General features: G+C 41.2%; 2 protein-coding genes across 6 annotated transcripts; one reads left to right on the top strand and one right to left on the bottom strand.

Moving 5' to 3' along the window:
* Window positions 1-8: 8 nt before the first annotated feature.
* Window positions 9-12,129, bottom strand: dgcr6 (DiGeorge syndrome critical region gene 6). 3 transcript variants are annotated; one of them, XM_005473119.4, is made up of 6 exons: window positions 11,684-12,129; window positions 4,525-4,636; window positions 4,242-4,402; window positions 1,159-1,259; window positions 934-1,074; window positions 9-819 (listed from the first exon to the last, which is right to left on the bottom strand). In XM_005473119.4, exons 1-6 carry the CDS (start codon window positions 11,751-11,753, stop codon window positions 742-744), a joined length of 663 nt encoding a protein of 220 aa, XP_005473176.1. In that variant the 5' UTR covers window positions 11,754-12,129; the 3' UTR covers window positions 9-741. The 3 variants fall into 3 exon arrangements, with proteins under 3 accessions (XP_005473176.1, XP_003445583.1, XP_005473177.1); XM_003445535.5 differs by lacking the exon at window positions 11,684-12,129 and adding an exon at window positions 4,806-4,930; XM_005473120.4 differs by lacking the exon at window positions 11,684-12,129 and adding an exon at window positions 4,748-4,766.
* rasal1 (RAS protein activator like 1) lies at window positions 5,157-21,381 on the top strand. Of its 3 annotated transcripts, none has more exons than XM_019366009.2 (21): window positions 5,157-5,457; window positions 5,742-5,798; window positions 7,273-7,386; window positions 7,735-7,796; window positions 8,933-9,062; window positions 9,616-9,697; window positions 9,847-9,990; window positions 10,157-10,248; window positions 10,839-10,938; window positions 11,164-11,317; window positions 12,571-12,635; window positions 14,029-14,141; window positions 14,750-14,942; window positions 15,063-15,200; window positions 16,558-16,702; window positions 17,334-17,506; window positions 18,348-18,485; window positions 18,825-18,960; window positions 19,323-19,443; window positions 19,613-19,692; window positions 19,855-21,381. In XM_019366009.2, exons 1-21 carry the CDS (start codon window positions 5,393-5,395, stop codon window positions 20,001-20,003), a joined length of 2,451 nt encoding a protein of 816 aa, XP_019221554.1. In that variant the 5' UTR covers window positions 5,157-5,392; the 3' UTR covers window positions 20,004-21,381. The 3 variants fall into 3 exon arrangements, with proteins under 3 accessions (XP_019221554.1, XP_005473179.1, XP_005473178.1); XM_005473122.4 differs by having other exon boundaries at window positions 10,839-10,956; window positions 14,753-14,942; XM_005473121.4 differs by having other exon boundaries at window positions 5,160-5,457; window positions 10,839-10,956.
* The last annotated feature ends 758 nt before the right edge of the window (window positions 21,382-22,139 follow it).

Raw genomic sequence — 22,139 nt, 5'->3', positions numbered from 1 at the left:
GGCAATCATTAATTCTGCTAGGCTGCACTTTTATTTATTTAATGGATAACGTTATTCATGTATTCAGTTATGATAACCATGAATATTTTTCTCCAATAGTACAAAATAATTGAAACAAAAAGAACATCCACAAAAACACATGACAGTGTACGAACTATTACAGTAATGCTCAAATAAAGTAAAGTAAAAAACACACCAAAAAAACAAAAACAGTCAGAACAGTCGAACTGACAACACTTCAAAGAGTGTTTCTATTTACGCATTTTAAATAAATATCATGAAAAAAAAACCCATCAAATAACTAATTTTCTCGCCAGAAAGCAATACGTTGTTCCTCAGAGTTACTTCTCTGTCCGCATAAATCAGCGAAACTTCTCCTTTAAGTGTTGAATTAATGCGTCTCGGGAGGCACTTGTGTCCCCATGTCAGGGCTGGTAAACCTGTTTAAATTATTAATAACAAAACCCCGTCTTAATTTGTTACAGGCTGTGATATTTAAGCTGTGACAGCCTGCTACCGCGTCACTGTGTCTTGCAACATCTCACTTCAATACTTCGAAAGCAGCTTTTTTCCACATGACACTGATGAAAAGAGCACTCAGAGCATGTGTCTGAAATTGCCGCTTCTTAGAAGACAGGAGTGTTGTATGTTCGCCGATCCCAGGGGCAGATCACGGTTACTGGATTGTGACCAATTTTTCTCAGTTTTGTTTGGCACAAATAGGTCGCTCTATCATCATCCTCATAGAAGTCCAGATTGAGACTCCTTCTGTTGAAGCTTAAGGATCAATTCAAGTAGGTTCATCTGCATTGTCAGCTCCTGAAAGACAGAGAGGTTGAAGAGCAGCTAGTGTTGGCCTTCTGCTCTGTCACAAAGTACTACTCTACCTGTATTTGAGGGCTCAGTATACATTTTAGTCATTAGCTAACTAACCTGAGGATTAGTGGTGACGTAAAACCCAGGGACTCCTGCTTTCTCCAGCGTGTTTTGCTGGTCTATCACTTTTTGATCCATTTCTGCTACGATCTTCTTATCCATCATTTTTTGTTCCTCTCGCACACGAACTTCCAGAGCCTGATACAACAACACAAAGCTGTAAACTAAAAGCATAGGGCAACACCATTCAGTAAACAGAGACGTTAGAATTTCAGTGCTTACCTCTAGCTCGGCTTGTTGGTTTGCCTTGAGCAGCACAAGGTTGTGAGACTTACATGACTGCAGGGCATCTTTGTGTTTTCGTGCAAGGTCTTGTTTGAGTGCTGCACACAAAAGAGAACCAGTTAATCAACAAATATCTGCAAAGACAACTAAGGCTTCCTTTCTCAAGAAGCAACTGTAATACCTGCTGCACCGGTGAATTTCAGGGGAAGTTAGTGACGTTAATCAACAAATACCAGACAACAGGAATGGCGGGCGTTCCAGTTTAAATGGTGTTCCTGTGAACTGGTGACAACTCTATATACATTTCCTTTTCTGTGTTCCTGATGTCGCTGTCTGCAGTTTTGTCATTGTGTAATAGCAGCATAGTTCTGCCAGTATGAGCCAAGGGTTGACATGAACAGTTCATACCAAATCCACGTCACTATCTTCAGATGACGACCTGCTGATCCCTTAAAACTGAGACCTAAAATTGAGCTGCATCACAAGTGTAGTGGGCCTCATGGAAATAAGTTATTCCAATTTGTATCAACCAGCCTACACATTTTCACCTGATAGATGCTTTGTGTTTTCATAAATAACATAAGCCTCGCCTATGGCTATGGTTTGGTGCGTGTCATTCACTCCGTGCTGGACATCTGTAGCAAGAGTTCTTTACAAATACAACACTTATAGGATCATTTTTCTCAACCCTTTCTCATTTCTGTAGGGCTGGTATGTCTGAAACTGAAGCCTTGAGGCCTGTGTCGAATAAGGGGGTGTGTCCAAATGAAGCCCATGTCGAGGCCTGTACCACTCCTCAGAATATCACATGACCAAAGATAAACAAGGCTCCATTTCTCTGAAGCGACGCGAGTGTCTCATTATGTGATTCGAGCTGTTGAAAAAACGCAGGAATTTATTTTTTGCATGAACTGGATCTGGGGTGATTTTGAGGATCATCAAGAACTTGCAAGGACATTAGGGAGCCACCAAAAAGGCGACATCATATCTCCCAATAATAACATACATCTTAAATTAATCTCAGAGAGCATGGTCAGTTAGAGGCATTCTCTCTCTCTCTACACGTACACACAGGACCTCATATAGGTATTTTGTATTGATACATCATTACATTTATGTATCGACTGTTATGTAGCTCACATGTATTATCAAAGCAGGGCTGCTGTACATTGAATGACCAGCAGATGTCAGCACTTGAGCTGTTGAACAGGGCTTTGTGTCATCTGCCCTTTGGTGAAGCAACTAGCCTAAAAGATTCTACACAGGACTTCATCAAACCATCACTACATTTATGCTAGTTTGTATGCTCAGTTTGTGAGTTTACAGAGGCGCTGGCTTGCATGTGCTTAATGATTGGTGGAAGACCTCATTAATAGTGTGTTTGAATTTATCAAGTGGTAATGTGTAGAAAAATATCCATCCATCCATCCATCCATCGATGGGAGGCAGCAGCCTAAGCAGAGAAGCCCAGACCTCCCTCTCCCCGGCCGCCTCCTACAGCTTGTCCAAAGGAACACACAAGTGTTCCCATGCCAGCTGAGAGATATAATCACTCCAGCATGTCCTGGGTCTGCACGGGGCCTCCTCCCGGTGGGACATGCCGGGAACACCTCACCCAGGAGGCCAAACCACATTAACTGGCTCTTTTCAATCTGAAGGAGTAGTGGCTCTAATCTGAGTTTGAACCCCTCTTTATCTTTGACTTTATGTTTAATATATACATTTTTTTAAATATACATATATTTTCTAAAATTAAGGTTAATAATCTCACAAATACTATTATTGGTTTTAAATGTTTTGTCATTTTTAACTTCTGTCATAGTTTTTCTGTACTATGAAGCGAGTTCAACATACCCAGGGTATCTTTCTGTTCTCTGGCTTCTCTTACCCTAACACTGGCAATCAAGATAATCAGTCGTGAAGCTGGTTATCAACTCACTAAGTTAATGCATTATTTGCTCTGTGCATTAACATGAAAGTTGGTGCCATCTGACTGATCACAGGAATTGATAAGTGTACTGGCAACAGAATGACTAATTTTAAAACTATGACAAGGTTAAACACACAATTCAGACTGAAAGCAACACAGCAGTATGAGGAAATGGACTGTAAAGTAATATAGGATTATAGGAGTAAACTGAAAAAGAGCTAGAAAAGAGCTGTCATATTAATGAAGTTTAGTCCATTTGAAGCCAAGAAAGAAAGCAGGCAAAAGTACACACTGTGTGAGTTAACAGAATTATCAATGTCACAACTCTGATGGATTATAATTAAGTTCTTCATTAAATTAATATTTAAAAGACATGGTCTAACAGAAATGAATAAATATAAAAACAGAATTTAGGCTTAGTCTGCATAAATTTGATATAAGCTCTCCAAGTACAAATTGGTGGTCTATTTTAGGATAACACATTAATGTTTATAGAATAACAATGTTGAAAAGATGTTTGCAACCAACAAAAAAAAAAATAATAATCAAGGAATATAGTTGCATATAAAAATCTACATTTAGTGCTGATGCTGGGAAACACAAAGACTTCTTTGCACTGCTCCCTTTAGCATCCTTTCTGTCCCACCAAACACAAAGATTTAGACTCTATTAAAAAACTTTAGATCCCTTGCACTTCTGTGTGCACAAGGAGATCTGAGGGACCTCTCAGGAATGGTGACCCTATTTTCCAGAGAACTCATTGGTTAGTAGGGGATGATTACCATGGCGATTTACCCTGGTGAGAAGTGAAAAATCTTCATAGTACAGAAACCCCAGAGTTAATGCTTAAGTAACCTGAATAAGACAAAATCCTGCTTCATACTAATGCCTGTAGTATAAATAGATTGAATTGCTATAGCATTAGTTATGTGTCCTTTTTACAACAGTGTTGTATTTTATGGGTATTATAATCTTTATATAGATTTTTAATCACCATTTGATAACATCTCTGGACCACGCAGGAGTCATAGGAATTGTTTTCTGTGGAATGTGGTTGAAATGTTGTCAAACATCATCAGACAAGATGAAAACCAGCTAAGCTGGAACAGGGGACGTGTCCTGTGCGTTTCCTGTTCAGCAGTCCACAAACCTTGGTGTTCACAGTGCAGCTTCTGTCTCTGATTGTAGAGATTCTTCTCTGTCAGATGCTGTATATCCAGCAGGCCCTGCACAATCTCATATACCGTCCCGTCTATCAGGGCTAGAGCAAGGTCACTCAGCGTGTTGTAGGACAGGCGCTGCTGAAAGGAGCTAACCACGAAGGAAAAAGCAAAACAAGCTATAAATCATCTAGAGATCAGTTACACAGCTTTAAAAAGGTGCCTCTTCATATCACAGCAATATTCTAAACTAGGTGGAGGAAGTAACGATACCTCGGCAAGTCTTTGACCAGTGTTTGCAGTTCAGATAACAGGTAGTAATGTCTTTCTTGTTGTTGTGTAGAATCCCCCCCAGTGACACTGGGATAACCGTCCATCTCTTCATCTGGAAAGATGAGAGCAGCACGGACTCAGTTAGCTAACAGTAACAACATCGACAAATTTAACGCCTCTATATTTACATTTTTTCTAGAAGTAAATAATATAAGTTATTTACTGAAGGCTATTTTGTATCTAATGAGCTTCGTGTGTGCACAAAACCGTGCTAAACTTACTAAGTCACTTTTAGAAAACGAAACAGACGAGTTTGGAGCTGTTAAGACTTCTAACCAAGCTAACTAAGACCCCTATTGGCGACTTTCGAGATGCCTGTCTATAATTGCGCATGAAATAGTTAAATATGCACGCTAGGTGGCGCTTTGTATAAAAAAAAAAAGACGCTTCTGAGAGGACCTTATAGGCTAATTATCAGATATGATAATACATTTCAGACCATGACAAATTAACACGACTGAGTACATAAATGCAATGATGTCAGTTAAAGACTATAAGCTATGTGCCATATGAAGATTATTTTTTAAATGCAATTCTTTCGATTACGTTTATTCACATTGAACACCTATTGTAAAATAAGAGCTTAAATCCCCAGCTGTGGTGCACACGCCGTGACCTGTGACGTTTAACCTCAGCTGGCTGGACGCGAGGCGCGCCTGTGTCGCGCGCTGCTTGGTGGGCAGTGCGCCGTCACGAGCTGAAGGTGTAATGAAACGAAGAAAACTCACTTGCGGAGGGGAAGAGCACTGTTTATAACAGCGCGTATGGGAGCACAGGAGAAACTGGATTAGTGGCTCACACGATTAAAATGGCCAAAAACACATCTCTTTATTTTCGAATTGTCGAGGGCAGGAACCTCCCGGCCAAAGACGTGTAAGTAATTTCTGAATGGCATGCGCTTCTGTGCTCAGGTCTTATCTACTAAAATATACACAGCCTCTGCATTGTTTCTTAGCTATTTGTCAAATCAGAAAAAAAATGTCATATAGCCATTTCTGGTGCGCTCTTTCCTGTAAATTAGCTAATTGAATTGGAGTAGAGATAGTCACATTGACCTGAGTATAATTAAAGACGAGGGAAGATTAAATTAAGCTTACCCCCAGGTAAACTGGCCATGCTTTGTCTCATTCTGTCATTTTTTTCTTTGTGTCGTTAAGCTCCGGAACCAGTGATCCCTACTGCATTGTAAAAGTTGACAATGAAGTTGTTGCCAGGTGAGTTCTCCCTGATTTTTATTAAGATGTGCACGATAAACGTAAAATAACGGTGTTTTATCCAGAGCTGCACCTGGATAATGTTCTTATCTATATGCTGCGATCTGAGTCATCACACTTCATATATTTACATTAGTTTCTGGCTGTGCTCCCGCTACTCTGCACATGTAAACCAGGGTGGAGTGCGTGTGATCAGTGCTGTGGTACCCACAGCGTGGTCCTTCCATCACAGAGAACCTGATACTGGTCTGGCCTTTAAAACACCCACAGGTAACCATGGAGAGGGTGCATCAATTATTGCAGTGAGCACCCGGTGTAAGCCAGGTGAATGCTGGGAGCTCGGAGCAGAATACACCAGTTCAGAGGTGGTTTCAGATTGGGTGAAGACGTGCACATTCATCCTCCAAGCTGTTCAGACAGAAGATGGTAGTTTTAGAAAGCAGCTGTAGTAAACTGCAGGATTGTTTGCTTTGCAAAGCAAATTTCTTTACAGAAACTGCTTTGCTGTGGACTTTCACAAGAACACGGGGTGAATTTAGTGGGTATTGTTCCATCTGGGGTGGTGAGGGAAAAACAGCACAATGATTCACTGAAGATGCTCACACTAATTATGTTGCACTTGTAGTGTTACTGGCCAACTGAGTCCTCCGAGTGTAATGTTCATAAATGATGCAGCTGCTAGATTTTGGTACACTAGAGAAAAGTTGGTGGTAATAATGAAGGGTTAGGCCATTTTGGCAGGATGATGTATGAATGGTTTTGATTCAAAAGTATTTCTCAAAAGCTAGCAATTTGCTTGTTTTTATTAAAAAATAAATCAAATGTTTCCCCAGCAATGCCTTTAAAAAAAGTAGATCAAAGGACATTTATTTCAAAGCACATCCTGCAAAATCTTGCCTAAATGCAAAATTACAAAAATCAGGATTCAAAAACATAACTAGTGATAAGAATAAACACACAAAATTATGAATCTGACCATTAAAAAAAAAACAAGCAGGATTTTTCAAGGCTTTATTGGATTGCATAGTGAAGAGTGGACAGGAAAGCAGGAAGATGAGCAGCAAAGGGCCTCAGGTCAGAGTCGAACTGTGGCTGCTGCACCCTGTGAGCTAAACTGGTGCACAGATCTGACCATTTTAAGTGTTTGTTTTGGCTTCAACAGAATCCTTAGATGACCTTTTTAAAATCCAGGAATCTTATAACTTGCTATCATTTTGAAACAGTTGGATTTCTAACCTTTTTTATCATACCTGACACTTTAACAACAACTGTACATGACTATGTTGAGAATAGTTTGAGCAGAGGGCGATTCTCCCATTTTAATATTTATATTTAGTGCATATCACAAAAATAACATCTATATAAATGGAAACAAAGAAAGAATCTTGCAAGTTTCTGTTTTTGTGCACATTAATGTGATAATGTGTATGCTCCAGGGCTGCTGATAGTAAGCAAGGTAAACTTCTCTTTTCAGGACGGCCACAGTGTGGAAGAACCTTAATCCTTTCTGGGGTGAAGAATACACGTTGCATCTCCCGATGGGGTTTCATTCGCTCTCTTTTCACGTTATGGATGAGGACACAATTGGGTAATGCCCGCAACCAAAGCACTTTCAAAACTATTCCATATTTACTCTTAACTGCTGGACCCTGGCCGTGTATTTGTAGTCCTCTGTGTTTGCTTAACTTGCCATGAGTTGATATATTTGTGTGGAAAACTCATGCAAAGCTTTTTAATGTTTTGGGAAAAAACTCTAAGCTTTGAATAAACAAACATTATCAGGCAGATGGTCGCCCAGATTGAGTGATTAAAGGTTGTTTTTTTTCTCCTCTTCACATGATGGCCAGCGCTAATCATTTCACTCAAAAACTTTGATCTGATTCTCAGTAGCTTCTGTCTCACAGTCTCTCTCTCTCTTTTGTATCCCTTTCTACAGGCACGATGATGTTATTGGAAAGATTACGCTGACCAAAGAAGCCATTGGAGCTCAAGCTAAAGGCATGGCTAAACATTCAGCACTAGTCTATAACTGGATGACTGCATGACCAGAGCTCAGAGGTTAAACACACAAAGAATCCTGTGATGGATTCAAAAGTCCAAGTGATTGAGGAGACATGCTTTTTTTTTTTAGGCTGGGAATGTTTCTTAGCTTCTCTCAAACCTTTAAATTCATTTATGCACATCAGTCACAATATTTAAGGGAAGCTTCCAGAAATTTGGGACAATATGTAAAAACTAAATAAAGCAGAGAATGCTGTGTTTGCTAATCATTTAAACCTGGGATTTAGTGGAAAATCAGAAAATGACAACACGAATTTCTGAAACTGAAAATTGCTTCTAATGAAAATTACCTGAGTATTCACTGAAAAGTGTTGCACAGTTTTAAGAAACATTCCAGGATTAAAAGTAGCTCAGTTTTGGAATGAACTCTAGCACTTTTGGCCAGACATATGGGGCTGACAAATCGTGTGTCTTTGTGTCGTAGTGTTATTAGATTACTTGAAGAGTTTAACGGGGTATGTTTGCTGCATATTGATGATTCTCCTCCGAAGGCCACCTGGCATCGGCCTCAGTCCTGTGATTCATTGCCGCATTGTGGTACTGAGTCATTTTACTCCCTCACAGGATTTTTCTCACAGCCCAGCCTTGATATTGTACCTTTTCTTTCATTTTCTGAAAGACAAAAGTAGAATCTTAACAGCATCACATAGTGTGCATGCTGTCCAGGCAATCATCGACTGTGTGGTATTTTTGTTTAGTTTTTTATTTTTTACTGTTCCTGCCTTGTATTTGTACAAACTGTAGATGTTTTTGCACTAATTAGCTTTATTTGTGTACTTAATCAAACACAGAATAATGACCAGTTAATTGTCAGAAAGAACAAAAATAAGCAGCTATATCTTCCTAAAGTTAAATAAAGGTCTTCAAACTGTTAGTTCGATCCTGAAAAATACTCATAATATTCAAAGTACATTAGTCCAGCAATTATTTGCCAGTTCATCAATGGATATTTTACAGCTAATTGGAAAATGAATATGATTTCTTTTCAATATGACTTTCAAAGTTCTAATCTCTCAGCTCCTCTCAGTGTTTAATGGTTTAGAGATTAATCTCTTTTTGTGCTTTACGGCCAGGGCTAGACTGCTGGCTAAATCTCACAAAGGTTGACCCTGATGAAGAAGTCCAAGGAGAGATCCATCTGGGTCTGGAGCTGCTTAAAGATACAGAGAAGATCAGTCTGCGGTGTCAAGTCATTGAAGCCAGGTAAAATGAAATCCTGCGCTGCCGAGAAAATGTCAGGAAGGCGATTTCACTTAAAAATGGCCACGGACAACAGTGGCTCGAACATTTCAGAAGCTGCCATGTGAGAGTGTGATAGAGCCATGGTATTATCACTTCAAACGTGGTCACGTTTGTGTAGCTGAGCTCCTTGTAGTTGAGCTCTGGCAGTATATCAGTGTTTTTTGAGCTGAACTCTTATCACCATCACCCCGCAGGCCTCCACACTCCCTTCTGAGTCACACCGCCACTGTCGCACCGCTCACTGCCCCATCTGTGTGTCCCAGGCTACAATCTTTCCTTCTCAGGCGGGGCACTAATGAGCTTGTCAATCAGGACTTGACACTGTGTTATTCAAACGTGCTCTGATGAATGTGAATTGAATTTGAAAGAATAAGGTCGAGTAAGAAGTAGAGATTCAGCTTTCTTTCCTCGCTAAAGCACACTAATTTAACTTGCAGAACAGATAATAAGAGTTAGTGGAGCATTTTGGCAGATTAATGATTTCTCTTGTCCTTTGGTGTGGTGATACCCGCAGAGACTTGGCTCCAAGAGACATTTCTGGAACCTCTGATCCCTTCACAAGAGTTATTTTCAACAACCATAGTGCAGAGACCTCGGTGAGCTCTGTCTGCATGCATGAGTGGGTTATGTGGGTTGCACTGAAGTCTGATTGATGGTTGCCTTACTGTTTGTCATTTAAAGGTTAAATGTTAAAGATTAGGCTGATCTTTTGATTTCTTTCCATTTCTTAATGCTGGATTTTTAGATAATCAAGAAGACCCGCTTTCCTCACTGGGGTGAGACGTTAGAGCTGGAGCTGGATCCAGAGGAGCTGCGTGAAGAAGAGGGGACTGTTACTGTACAGGTCTGGGACTGGGACATGGTGGGCAAGAATGACTTTCTGGGAAAGGTGAGGATCCCATATTGCTAATCATTTTTCATATGTATTAAAATTCAGGTCATGAGTAGCTTAAAAAAGGTTTTATAATTGAGTACAGTTTTCCTTGCTATAAAATTAAGGCTTTTACTTCTTCATGTCTGATATTGTGTGCTTGCTTTCTGTTTCTTTTCCACAGGTGGAAATCCCTTTTGCTTGTTTGCACAAGACACCTCAGTTAGAGGGCTGGTTTCGTTTAATGCCCTTGGGAAACAATGAGGTTGACGCTGGGTGAGGATTATGGGTGTGCTTGTTTGTACAATGTGGTGACTATCCATCTTTAGAGAGAGGCATTTCCTTTCGGAAACCATCAAGACTGAAATTGTCGTAGCAATCATCGCATCTTTTCTTAAATGTTCCCAAGAGAAGCCTTAATTTTCCTCCTGGCTCTCTTTCGAGCACTTAAATGCACAATCACAGATGTATAGCCAGCGCGTTGATGGCATCTGCACCCTGAGATAATTTTAGAGTGAGCGGAGGGCTGAGTGAACTGTAAAAGGGAATTTCTCAGGTTCATTAGGAAATGACTCACTCTCTTATAAGGGTTTTTACACTCCAGTCCACTGTTGATTTAGAGAGGACTGTGACCAAGCGGTGCGTCATTTTTCCCCAAACACGGTGAGCCTTGTGTTTAGAAAATGTCCTTGCCAGGGGCAGGATGATTTAGCGGTTGTTTTTACGAGTGTACTCTAAGCTTTATTTCTTATCTAAACTGCATCTTCCGATCAACCGCTGACTCCATTAAAAAAAAAAGAGTTTATGCAAATGTCTAACCAGACCCAGACATTATTTTGTTAGCTGATACTTTCCTTTGTTTTTAGTGGCAAGCTGGGAGCACTCCGTCTCAAGGTGCGTCTGGTGGAGGATCAGATCTTGCCATCCATGTACTATCAGCCTCTCATCGACCTTCTGGTTGAGTCGGTAATCTCCCCTACAGAGGTCAGCATGACAGCTCCTCTTCAATGCTGATATTCATTTGTTGACCACTCAGTCACTCGCCATGTCAAAGGACTGCTGTGTGCATTACTTCTTCAACTCCAGTGTTTTCCCTTCATCAGCAGTTAGACCTCATTTTCCTCATCTGTCCGGCTTCCCAGTTGCGCAAAAATTCTTGACCCGTGACCCGAGTTCTCTTCTTCTCAACAGGTGGAGGATAGCAGCGCTCTGACTATGCTGGAGGAGGTGACCACAGTTGAGAGCAGACAGGACGTGGCAATGACTCTGGTGAAAATCTACCTGGGACAAGGACTGGTGGTACCCTTCCTGGATTACCTTAACACCCGGGAGGTCAATCACACCAGTAAGACGAAGCGAAAAAGTGCAAACTTTAAACCGTTTTTAAAGGTTTTGATTTCATGTCCTCCATCTTGCTAAATTTACTCAGAATTTGTGTGTATTTGTGCTCTTAATTACATGTAATAACTGTGGCTGAACTTTGAATATACAGTGTAGGATCTAAGTTTATCTCTGTTAGTCAGTATTTATATTAGTCAGACTTTGGGACATGCCAGTTTGCTGTTATTGCTCCACTCTCCAGAGACCCTCTGAGGGCTGCTGCTGCTGAATTGACATTGAGGTCTCTGAACACTGCAGCTATGGTATGTGTGTGGGCAGTAAAAGCCTCCCAACACTATATTTACTACCCCAGTGCCAATTATTTACTCACCCAACAGTCTTCCCTTGGCTGTTCTCTGGTCTGGATTAGTCATGTTTTTGCCTCCGCACCATATCCCCATGATAATTCACACTGAGCTCTGGTCTTTGGTTTCTGTTGGTGTAGTTTCTGCTAATAAGCATAGTGCCTAAGTTTCCATAGCAACTCCACATGATCCAAATGGTAACTGCTTGATCAGGAATGCATCGTGTGAGCACCCAGACATTAAAGTTAGGCACACGGCACAAAGACGTACAGTACACCTGCTGGGCAGCATTGAAAAACCCGCCCTTCTCCATACATCCAAATAATTTACCTAGCAACCCAGTCCCGTTACTATGGATATTTTAGTGTCACCGCATGACTAACATGACATTGAGGCAAGGTCGGTCTGCCCTCACTTGTGACTCTGGACTATTTGTTCTTGATTGATAGACTTGCGCCAGACTAAATAGAAAGCATAGATACTTAAGAAATGTATAAATGAGCCCAGAGAAAAAGGTGAAATGAGGGTGGAGCAAACAAATGCTCCACAGGCTATATGAAAAGCTTCCACTCTGAGGAAGCAGTGTTTCAATCTTAGATTTTTTTTTCATCGAGTATAATTAAGTGCCTGATGAGGGCTACTGGATGCAGTAATGTGATCCTTTCCTCCCATTCCCACTGTCATACATCATATAAAAGGTGTTTTTAGGCATAGCAGTAGATAGATGACAGGAAAAGAGCAATAAATTGTTGTGGTGGATGTTGAGCTTCTTACCCTTTTTTAATTTTTTAATTGAAAACTGTTGCTTTGTTTCACTTGATTCAGATTAAGGAAAATCTTTTTATGCCCACTAATTTCACTCATATGTAAGATATTGTGCTAATACTATTTTTTTCTCCTTCTGCTCCAATAGCTGATCCTAACACCTTATTTCGATCAAACTCACTTGCCTCCAAAGCCATGGAACAGTTCATGAAGGTGAGCTAAGTTTTAAAAAGATTATTATTATTATCATTATAGTTACTGCAGTTTTTCGGTTCCCTGCTCTGAGGGAAAGCATGATGTGCCTGATATTTACTCTCTGAAATATGCAGATTTAGATAAAACAAGGCAAGCTGGCAAGTGTAAGAACAAAACGGCATGTGTAGCATGTGTAGCATGACAAATGCAAAGGTAACTTTAATGGGATGTATGGATGTGTATGTCGACATGACAGGCTGCTGGGTGGGGCAGGATCAATCCAAATTAAGTGCAACAGAAAGTGTGTCAATTTTCAAGATTTCTAGAAAAAGGAGTAAAAAAACACCGGTCATCCAAAAGAGGACAAGAAACAGACAGAGGCAAGGAGAGATGCAGGACAGGAGGTGGTTAGCTTGACAAGCTGACTGAGCCAATTTTGCTTAGGAAGTTTCCCAACTGAGTGCAGTGACCCAGAAGTGTCTAGATCCATAATAGGAAGTAGTCAGATTCTTTAAATGTTAAGGAAAGCTGCTTCAGTGCTTCCCTTATTACCTCCTTTAGCAAAAGATAGACTTTTACATTCCCTTGTGAAATGAAAAGACATAATGCTGCCCCTCAATTCAAATGATCAAAATACTGACACATCATGTGCTGCTAGGTTTTAATTTTTCATATATGTGATCACTTCACTGATACTCATTGTATGAAGCGCTTTGTAACCTAATTTTAGAAAAGTGCTCTTTAAATAAAGTTTTTAATATGTATTTAACTAATTGAAGTGAAGGCTTGCATTGCGTATGTCCTCATTTTTGGTCTTAGCATTTAGTGTTATTAATTCATCTAACATGAGAGGTGCTAAAAAGCCCAGTTAAAGGGTTAATTCTTCAGCAGGACGAGATGAGTGGCATTTCTTGATACAAACACTTCACTGTGTGCTGGAAAGCTGTTCTTGGTAATCAAGTGATATTTTTCACAAGGATATATACACCCTTAATATAAAATTGTCACATTGTCACCTTGTTACATTTTTAACTAGTCTTGTGCAAGTTAGATTCCCTGTGGACAACAATCCTGTTTTCCTTTTTGTGAATTCTTCTTAGCGTCTTTCCTTGACCCTCTGGATATTTCCTATCAAGGGAAAGTGTCATCAACAGATATAAGAGGGAATTTGTTGTCTGTTCGACCACAACCACAAGCTAAACACATACCAGGGACAACACCACATGAGAAAATAACCTTCAAAACAAAACAACCAACAACGGAAAGCGGGACATGGAAAACAAACAGATAAACTGAGGAAGCAGACAGGGAGGGACACACAAAAGACACATGGGAACAGATCAAGAAAAGCGAAACGCATAACAGTGACCTTAACAGATGTCTTCAACATATGATATTGTTTTGCTATCAGGCTGTTGGCATGCTGTATCTGCATGAGGTGTTGAAGCCCATCATCAACCGCATCTTTGATGAGAAAAAGTACATTGAACTTGACCCGTGTAAGATCGACCTGAACCGCACAAGGTAAATCGGACCTAAAACATATCTTGTTGGATCACAATTCCACAGTCATACTCGGACCTGATAATAAAGCAGGACTGCTACAAATGACAAGAGGGGATTTGTGGGTTGTACGCTCAGGCGTGCTGTTCGCAAATTATGTGTTAAAATGGAAAAGCTGCCACAGGAGACTGCCCACTTCCTTTACACTTCACCCCTGAGAGAAAGACATGAATGTGAGGAAATGAAAAAAAAGTAAAATGGGAATGGCTGTTGCTTGGCAACTGCCATGAGCCCCCTGAGATATCTATCTCTGACATGGAGGGAGATCCAGGATCTAACGTTCTCCATGTGTGCAGTAGCTCTAACCTACTATCTTATCTCGTCCCCTTAAATTATCTCAGTTTATGTGTTTAGATATTGTCAATATGGCAGTCATTGTTTGGATTCCTCTGTAGTCACATGGTCTCATATGTAACGAGATAATGAAGAACAGAAATGTTATCAGTCCTTTTATAAACTGTGTTACAGAGCAGATAAAAGCCTCTCTTGCATAGCTGCTGTTTGCATTGCGTTTACTCTGCAGATCTCAGGGATTCATTTGTTTACAGCATCTTTCTTTGTCTCTGAAGAAGGATTTCATTCAAGGGTGCAGTGTCAGAGGCAGAGGTGCGGGACAGCAGCGTGGAGCTGCTGCAGAGCTATTTGACCAGCATCATCGAATCAATCGTGAGCTCAGTCGATCAGTGTCCTCCTGTAATGAGAGTGGCCTTCAAACAGCTGCACAAGAGAGTGGAGGAGCAATTTACCGAGCCTGAGAATGAGGTTAGTGTGAAGCAAAACACACACAGAGGAAAGCGTGTCAGTGTATTTGTGGTTACTTTCACCCGCAGCTTATCCCGAGGCAGCCTGTCACCGTTCAGTGACTCGTCTTCATTTTTACAGGATGTGAAGTACCTGGCCATCAGTGGATTCTTCTTCCTGCGTTTTTTTGCTCCTGCAATCCTCACACCTAAGCTGTTTCAGCTGAGAGACCAGCATGCTGACACGCGTACAAGCAGAACACTGTTACTACTAGCCAAGGTATGATTCAGAACACAGACATGCACATAGACTCTGCTGTGAATAATTTATCCATGTTCAGACTTGTGCACCCCCCAAAACAAAACAAAAAATAAACAGTAAAGTGTTGGAAGCCTTGAGTGTGATGCAACAGGCCATCTGTGTGAGGAGATGGATTTTAATGTTGTGGATGTAAAACAAATAAAACATGGAGCAGGAATACGATGTAACACAAACACACAGTGTTTGTGTAATGTCAACAGAGAGAGAGCGCTGAGCCACTCCTTGCTTTTTTCACTTTGTTTGGTAATTATGTAACACTGTAGGTCTGTGTGCCTTATTTTAAGTTCTGCCAGAATCAGCAAAATAAGATTGATATTCCATCTCCAGTCATTTATATTTAGCACTATGTCTCTGCTCTGGTCTGAGACCTCACCATCCTTTCTTACGTTCACGTGGAAATTCTAAAGGCAGTGAGGGCAGCAGCAAGATGCCCTTAGGGAACAGAGCAGGGATCAGTGAGGACAGGATGACATGGAAGTAGCATCCTTAGCTTCAAATGAAGAAGCTGGGATGGAGTTGGTAGACTGAAGAATTTTGAAAAGAGTATGAGATTTGCCAGTAGGATGTACGGAAAGGGAAACAGCTGAGCTGATGTGAGCTGGAATTTAGATCAGCTGATCTGCTGGGATTGAGTCTGTTCTCCCAGAACTAAATCTGTATTCATTTTTATGACACTAATAAAAATGTTAATTATTTGAAAGGTGCTGATAATCTGCAGTAATGCCACTAGATCACCTGTTGTTAGCAACTCGTTTAAAATTCATAACTCACAGCAAATCTCAAAGAAGTTTTTTTCACCATCTATACAGAGTATGGCCATAAAACATCCCTCTCACATTTTGCTCCATTTTAACCATAAATAGATCAGATGAGCATGTCAGCAGGTTATAACTGAAATTTGAGTTGATGTTTCTCGATATCATCAAAAGCAGGGATCTTAGATCCAGATGTTAGAAGAACAGTAAAACCTCATTCCACTCCCACGTGTGGCTTCTGTGGTTGCTGTCCATGGTGCTGAAGAACTGTTGCCATGGGCCCTCTACAGAGACGGGGAACGGGCTATTTTTACCTCTGTGTGCTGCAACCAGTCTGTGGTTCAAAGCCAAGCATCAGAGAGGATGTAGAGGGGGACTTCCTCCTCGCCCTAGGCCAGGTGTGGGCTGGACAAAGGGCCTCGCAGCATGCTTGGCCCCAGGGACCCTTTTGATCTTCGACTTTTAGATATGCAGTCACTCCCTCACTTCTGTCATTTTCTGGAGATTTGATATGGTGAAGATGTGAGTTTGTAGTTGATATCGTGTCTCTGTGTTGCCAGGCACTACAAAGTGTTGGGAACTTGGGACTTCAGCTGGGCCACGGAAAAGAACAGTGGATGGCGCCTCTTCATCCCATCATCCTTCGCAGTGTGGCTTCTGTCAAGGACTTCCTGGACAAGTTAATTGACATAGATCATGACACTGGTAAGACTGTAACCACCAAACACATCACTACAACGTGTAATCAAAAGAAGCCAAGTCCAGAGGTCATGCTGTTGAGCTAATCAGCCACAGGCCACCTGCCAGTGTAGTAGCTCCCAGCTGATATAGGTGAAACAATACTGTAGCCCCGCAGTGAAATATTCATAACTAGCTGGAAGTCTGGAAAAGAGATGACATGGTTAATGAGCTGGCAGGGAGCTGAAGTGAGAAGCTGCCACACGGGTTACCCAACATGTCCTGGCTGTTGCCTTAATGTCATGTGTCAGTGAGGCTGTTGTTGTGAAACATCTTCCCCCTCTGACATATCGTGTTTCAACCTCCGTCTTCACATCACACCCACTTTTTTCTCCTAAAGGCCAGTTTGACATTTAATGCTCTCGAGGTGAATTTGTTGGACAGAAGCAGACGCTTGTTATTCCTCTTTGAAGCTCTATCCCTCATGGGGTGATGGAACAAGACTTAGGAGCCATGTGTAACAGAGTGCAGTGTAAAGCAATGAATGTATATAGTTTATTGACACAGCACCACCTTGTGTCTATCTGGGCGAATATGCAATTAGCTACAGATTATAAACAGTTTTCCCTTATGTCCGTCTTCTGCTTTCTCTGCGTAGCGTCTGAAGTGCCTCAGAGGGCTGTGTTCACGGCTTCAGTCACAGTCAAAGAGGGGTTTCTCCACAAACACAAAGCAGAAGGACCCCAACTGTTATCCCGCTTTGCATTTAAGAAACGCTACTTCTGGTTGACGAGTGAGACGCTGTCTTATGCCAAGACTCCCGACTGGCAGGTGGGTACTGTACCAGCAAAACTTTATAATCTACCAACATACTGCATATCATGTGAGTATTTATGTTACTGCTCATTTTGGCAACCAGCCACTCTGTCAAGTGTTGCTTTTTAATCATGTACGACTGCTGGATCAAATAATCAAAAACAATCAAAGTAATGATAAAAATACACGTACAATATGCCCATTTGTGCCCCATGAAGGGCATTCATCACCACGTGTCGCACAAACAGAAAACATTTTAGTCATCCGCTGCTTTGCTTTCATGCATTTGTGTTGATCTTCTCGTGAGAACATCATTACTGATATTACAATGTGGTGCCTAAACCCGTGATAATGATTTCCTCTCATTTTCTAACCAGAGACTGTCAGAGAGAGGGAGAGGGTTGATGGGAGCAGAACATCCTCGTCGCTAAATGCCTCTCTTTGAGCCAGTCTCTGCTTTGTGTGACTGGAATAAAGGCGAGGGTTAATTGAAGGCTATGGATATTCATACGAACATCGCAAATCAGACTGGAGACAATGTCCTGGCCCCTTTTCTCCATGTTGGAGCACTCCAGTCTCAGTGAGATGAGCTCCCATTGGAAGTGGCTGATTTACACTTTAAAGTAGCCTTTGCTGCCACGATGATCTCATCCTCACTTCCTCCTTGCACCGTACCGTTCCTCGTAGCTTAATGAGTGCAAAATATTTCAGGATGAGAAACCTCTTCATTAATTTGCTCAGTGATCAGATGTCACCTTTATTTCACTGAGTCCTTACTGTAGTATGCCTGAGGCAAGGCATGATACATCATTGCCATCATGTGCATACCTGTCGTAATTGGGGCTGTGGTTTGCAGGTGCGCTCTTCAATTCCTATTCAGTGTGTGTGCGCTGTGGAGAGGGTGGATGAAAATGCTTTTCAGCAGCAGAATGTAATGCAGGTCATCACCCAGGACAACGACGGACAGCTGCACACCATGTACATCCAGTGCAAGGTGGGTTTGTACACCACCCAGTTGCAAAGACAGTACATGAGTTTTTTAAGTTGGTCGCTTTTCTTTTTTTCTTTTTTTTTCTTTTTTACACAAAACCCTTGACAGTTTTCTATAGTCGCAGATTTTAATTTTTAACAAGTTTTTTATTAACTTTTCTAGGAAAAAGTAATTGAATATCTATATTGTTTTACTTGAATATCTATATTGTTTTACTTCTGTCACAATGATGTGCTTTATCCCTGTAGGTTTTTCAGCTGATTGCATTCAAATGGCAGATTTTTCTTTTTTCAGTTGGACATTAAACTTCATGGTTCACCGTATTTCAATTTTCCCAAACAGAATGTAAATGAGCTGAACCAGTGGCTGTCTGCGATCAGGAAAGTCAGCATCTACAATGAGCGCATGCTGCCCTCTTTTCACCCGGGGGTTCATCGCAGTGGCAAGTGGACCTGCTGCCTGCAGGCCGACCGAGCTGGTAATCCTGCTGTTATTACTTCCAGATGCACTGAGTTATGTCCAACACAATAACATTTGTAGGACACTTGCAACCTCCCCTTTGCTACTTTACTAAGGTTTGACTGGCTGTTTTTGATGCGCTCTCCAAATATATTGTATTTACTCACCACCTTGCATGTGGGATTAAACATTTTGCATTCTTTTCAGCACCGATACTTCAGGTTTGATTGTTACTAAGGCTGTTCCATTGACTATTATATACAAACTAGTAGAAACATCCATTAAAAGGATTAAATGGATCATCAGTAGGATATTTTACATTTAGTGGGGTGAAGTTCAGACTGTGTAGAGTGCCAGAGATGAATAAAAAGCGTGTATCAGTTGCAGGCTGCAGTAGAACCCACTCAGCTGTGACACTTGGTGACTGGAGTGACCCGCTGGATCCCGACGTGGAGACTCAGACGATATACAAGCAGCTTCTGCAGGGCAAAGACAAACTCAGGTTGGTGCCCGAGAATGTCCTCGGCCTGTATGCATTTCTTTTCCTGAACACTAGAGGTCTATGTTGCTATACAGTAAAGCACTGCCGTGCTGCTTCTTGACATTAGTATGAGTCAAGTGTTTAACTTTCACTGTGTGATCATGTGATATGATTCTGACTGATACTGCAGGAACAAATATCTGGAGATGCCGGATGATGATGAGACAGCGTCCAATAAAGAAAAGAAGACGAATGTGGACGTTCACCCAGGTGACGCTAAACTTTAACTTTTCTATCATGTTACATGTTCAAGTGCTTTTATTGTTGTATTATCATTATTATTATCCCCTTATATTCTATGTGGGTATGACTTTACTAGGAAGTAATTCTAGAGAAAAACCATCCTTTTATCTACAAATGTCTCTGTCACAGATGGTGCTGAATGCACCGTTCAGCAAATGAAGCCATGTCAGGGCATCGCTGCTCGGCTGCTGGTGGTGATAGAGGACCTGGAGCAGGCTCACGCTACCTTCCAGCGCAGAGAAAAGGAGGACGCCACCAGTGTTATTATGAATCCCTAGAGTTCACATGTGGACTGGGAGCCTTTAATGCATCAAGGCAGGTTAGGGGTGGGGAAGGGCAGCATCCTGTACCAACACAAGTGAGAACCAGCTAACCCACTCTCTTGATTGTCATGGAGAAAAAAGTGGCTGCGTGGTGCCACCTCTTCCAGCCTTTTAGTACATTTCCTCCTGGCTGTAAAGAGCAAGAGGGAATTCTGCCACTTTAATCTTTTTGATTCTCCGAGTGCCACCGACAAGAGCGCCGCGGGAAGATTATGATACTTGACAAAAAGGAGGTGGGGGGGAGGGGGGAGGGACTTTGAAGCATGATCTGACTTGATATTTTTTATGTAGATAATAAGCAATCTGTTGCATGGCCCACATCCACTTGTTGTGAAATGTGAAAAGAAGCTTTTATATTTTGAGATACTGTACAGGACCGGAGTCACACATTTTTATGCAAAAAGCTTGTTTTAGTGTAACCTACAGTACCTGAATGTAAGGTGTTTTGATATTGCTGTTATTATTATCAATGCTTTGTATTTTTATTGAGGCAAACTATCACCATGGCCGCAATGTAGCAGTGACAATAACATTATAAGTTATTCCACAGTATGACGCCGCCTGTAAAGTGAGCAAAATTCAGATTTTAATTGTTGCTTCAGTCCCTTTACACAAAACATCCGCTTTGGTTTGGTGCTACGGCCAGTAAATGTTGGGTTCTGATGTAATTCACATTTTTATAATGCCATTGCTAAGATGGGTAATATTTACCTGGTTATTATTGAATATCAATACATGGACACATTTTATTTGAAAAAAAGGGGAATTAACAATCATGAGACACTCCCATTTGCTAAGTTTACATTTTCTGAGATTTTTGTGCCACTGCATTGGGCTCATGTGTTTGAGATGCCAAATTTGCTTTTAGGAATTTTAAAGAAAAAATATACATGTGGGGAATTTTGATCATTTTTCATAGAGAAAGTAGTGTTCTGTGTCCATTTATTAAACAATATTCAGTTGAATAAAATCTGATCTGAGATCACTGAGATGACCTCAGCAGGCGTTCTTCTTACCCTCAAGCTTAACACTCTAAAACACATGGCAGACATTACATTCAGCATCCTGTATTGAGATGGTTATTACGAGTGTGTTGGTGTTTGCAGCTTTCCACATTTTTCTTTTATTAATTTGACACTCGAGTCATAGCGAGAGTAGGCATGAGTGGAACATTGTGTTCTCTTGAATGGGGACTCTTGTTATGAAAAAGAAAAGAAAGGAAAAAAAAAACCCAGCCTGTACCTTATTTTGCAAATTCATCATAATGGTTTGTTCCAAGTGGGTTGTTACTGTGAACACAATTGTATTATTCAATAAACTCCGCTGGAGAAATCAAAGGAGAAGGTGTCAAATTTGTGCCCAGAAAAAACGAGACTGACACTTTTTTTTTTCTTTACATTGATCCTCACTTGGTTTCCATAAAATGAGGGAATGGTACAAAAAATCTGCTTTGCTGGCTTATGTCTGTCCGTCTCCTGGTTAGCATTAAAGTGTAGGAGGATCTGACTTCAAGCAGACATTGATTCATTTTTGGTATTACAGGAAACCCCATCACATCTGATAGATGCCAGAGCAGGCTCCCAGTGTCATGGTTACCGCTCTACTCCTTTGTTCAAATTTAATCAACCCACCAGAACCACAGAATTCACAATCCAACAAGAATCTGAATGTAATGTTAAATTATACCACATAAAAAAAATATGCGTGCCAGCAGTGCACCTCCCGGTCTTATTTAAATGCTAATGAAAGCAGACCTACCTGCAATGATGCAGCAGTCTCCCTGCTCGCCCCCTCATTAAGCGTGAGAGGTGAGCGATGAGCGGAGACAGGCCAGTAGGGCTTATTTACAAATACTAGCAGGGGTCTGGCCCCCGAGCTGCTGGGTCAGTGACGGAAGGAAGAACGACAACCTGAAAGGGGGTGTGTCTCATCGCCTCAGTCCTGACATCTCAAGGCCTGCTTTAATATGCGCCCACCACAGCTCTTTACCACAGAAGCTGGAGGCAGAAAATTACCATAAAGTAAATTTACTACCAGTGAGAACTCTTCCTGCTGCACTCCAGAACAGCAGCCAGGCTCATTTATATCCAT

Source organism: Oreochromis niloticus, linkage group LG12, assembly GCF_001858045.2.
Source record: "Oreochromis niloticus isolate F11D_XX linkage group LG12, O_niloticus_UMD_NMBU, whole genome shotgun sequence".
NCBI classification, from domain to species: domain Eukaryota; kingdom Metazoa; phylum Chordata; class Actinopteri; order Cichliformes; family Cichlidae; genus Oreochromis; species Oreochromis niloticus.
Note: the sequence above shows the minus strand (reverse complement) of the source record. Positions and strands in the feature narration are given on the sequence as shown.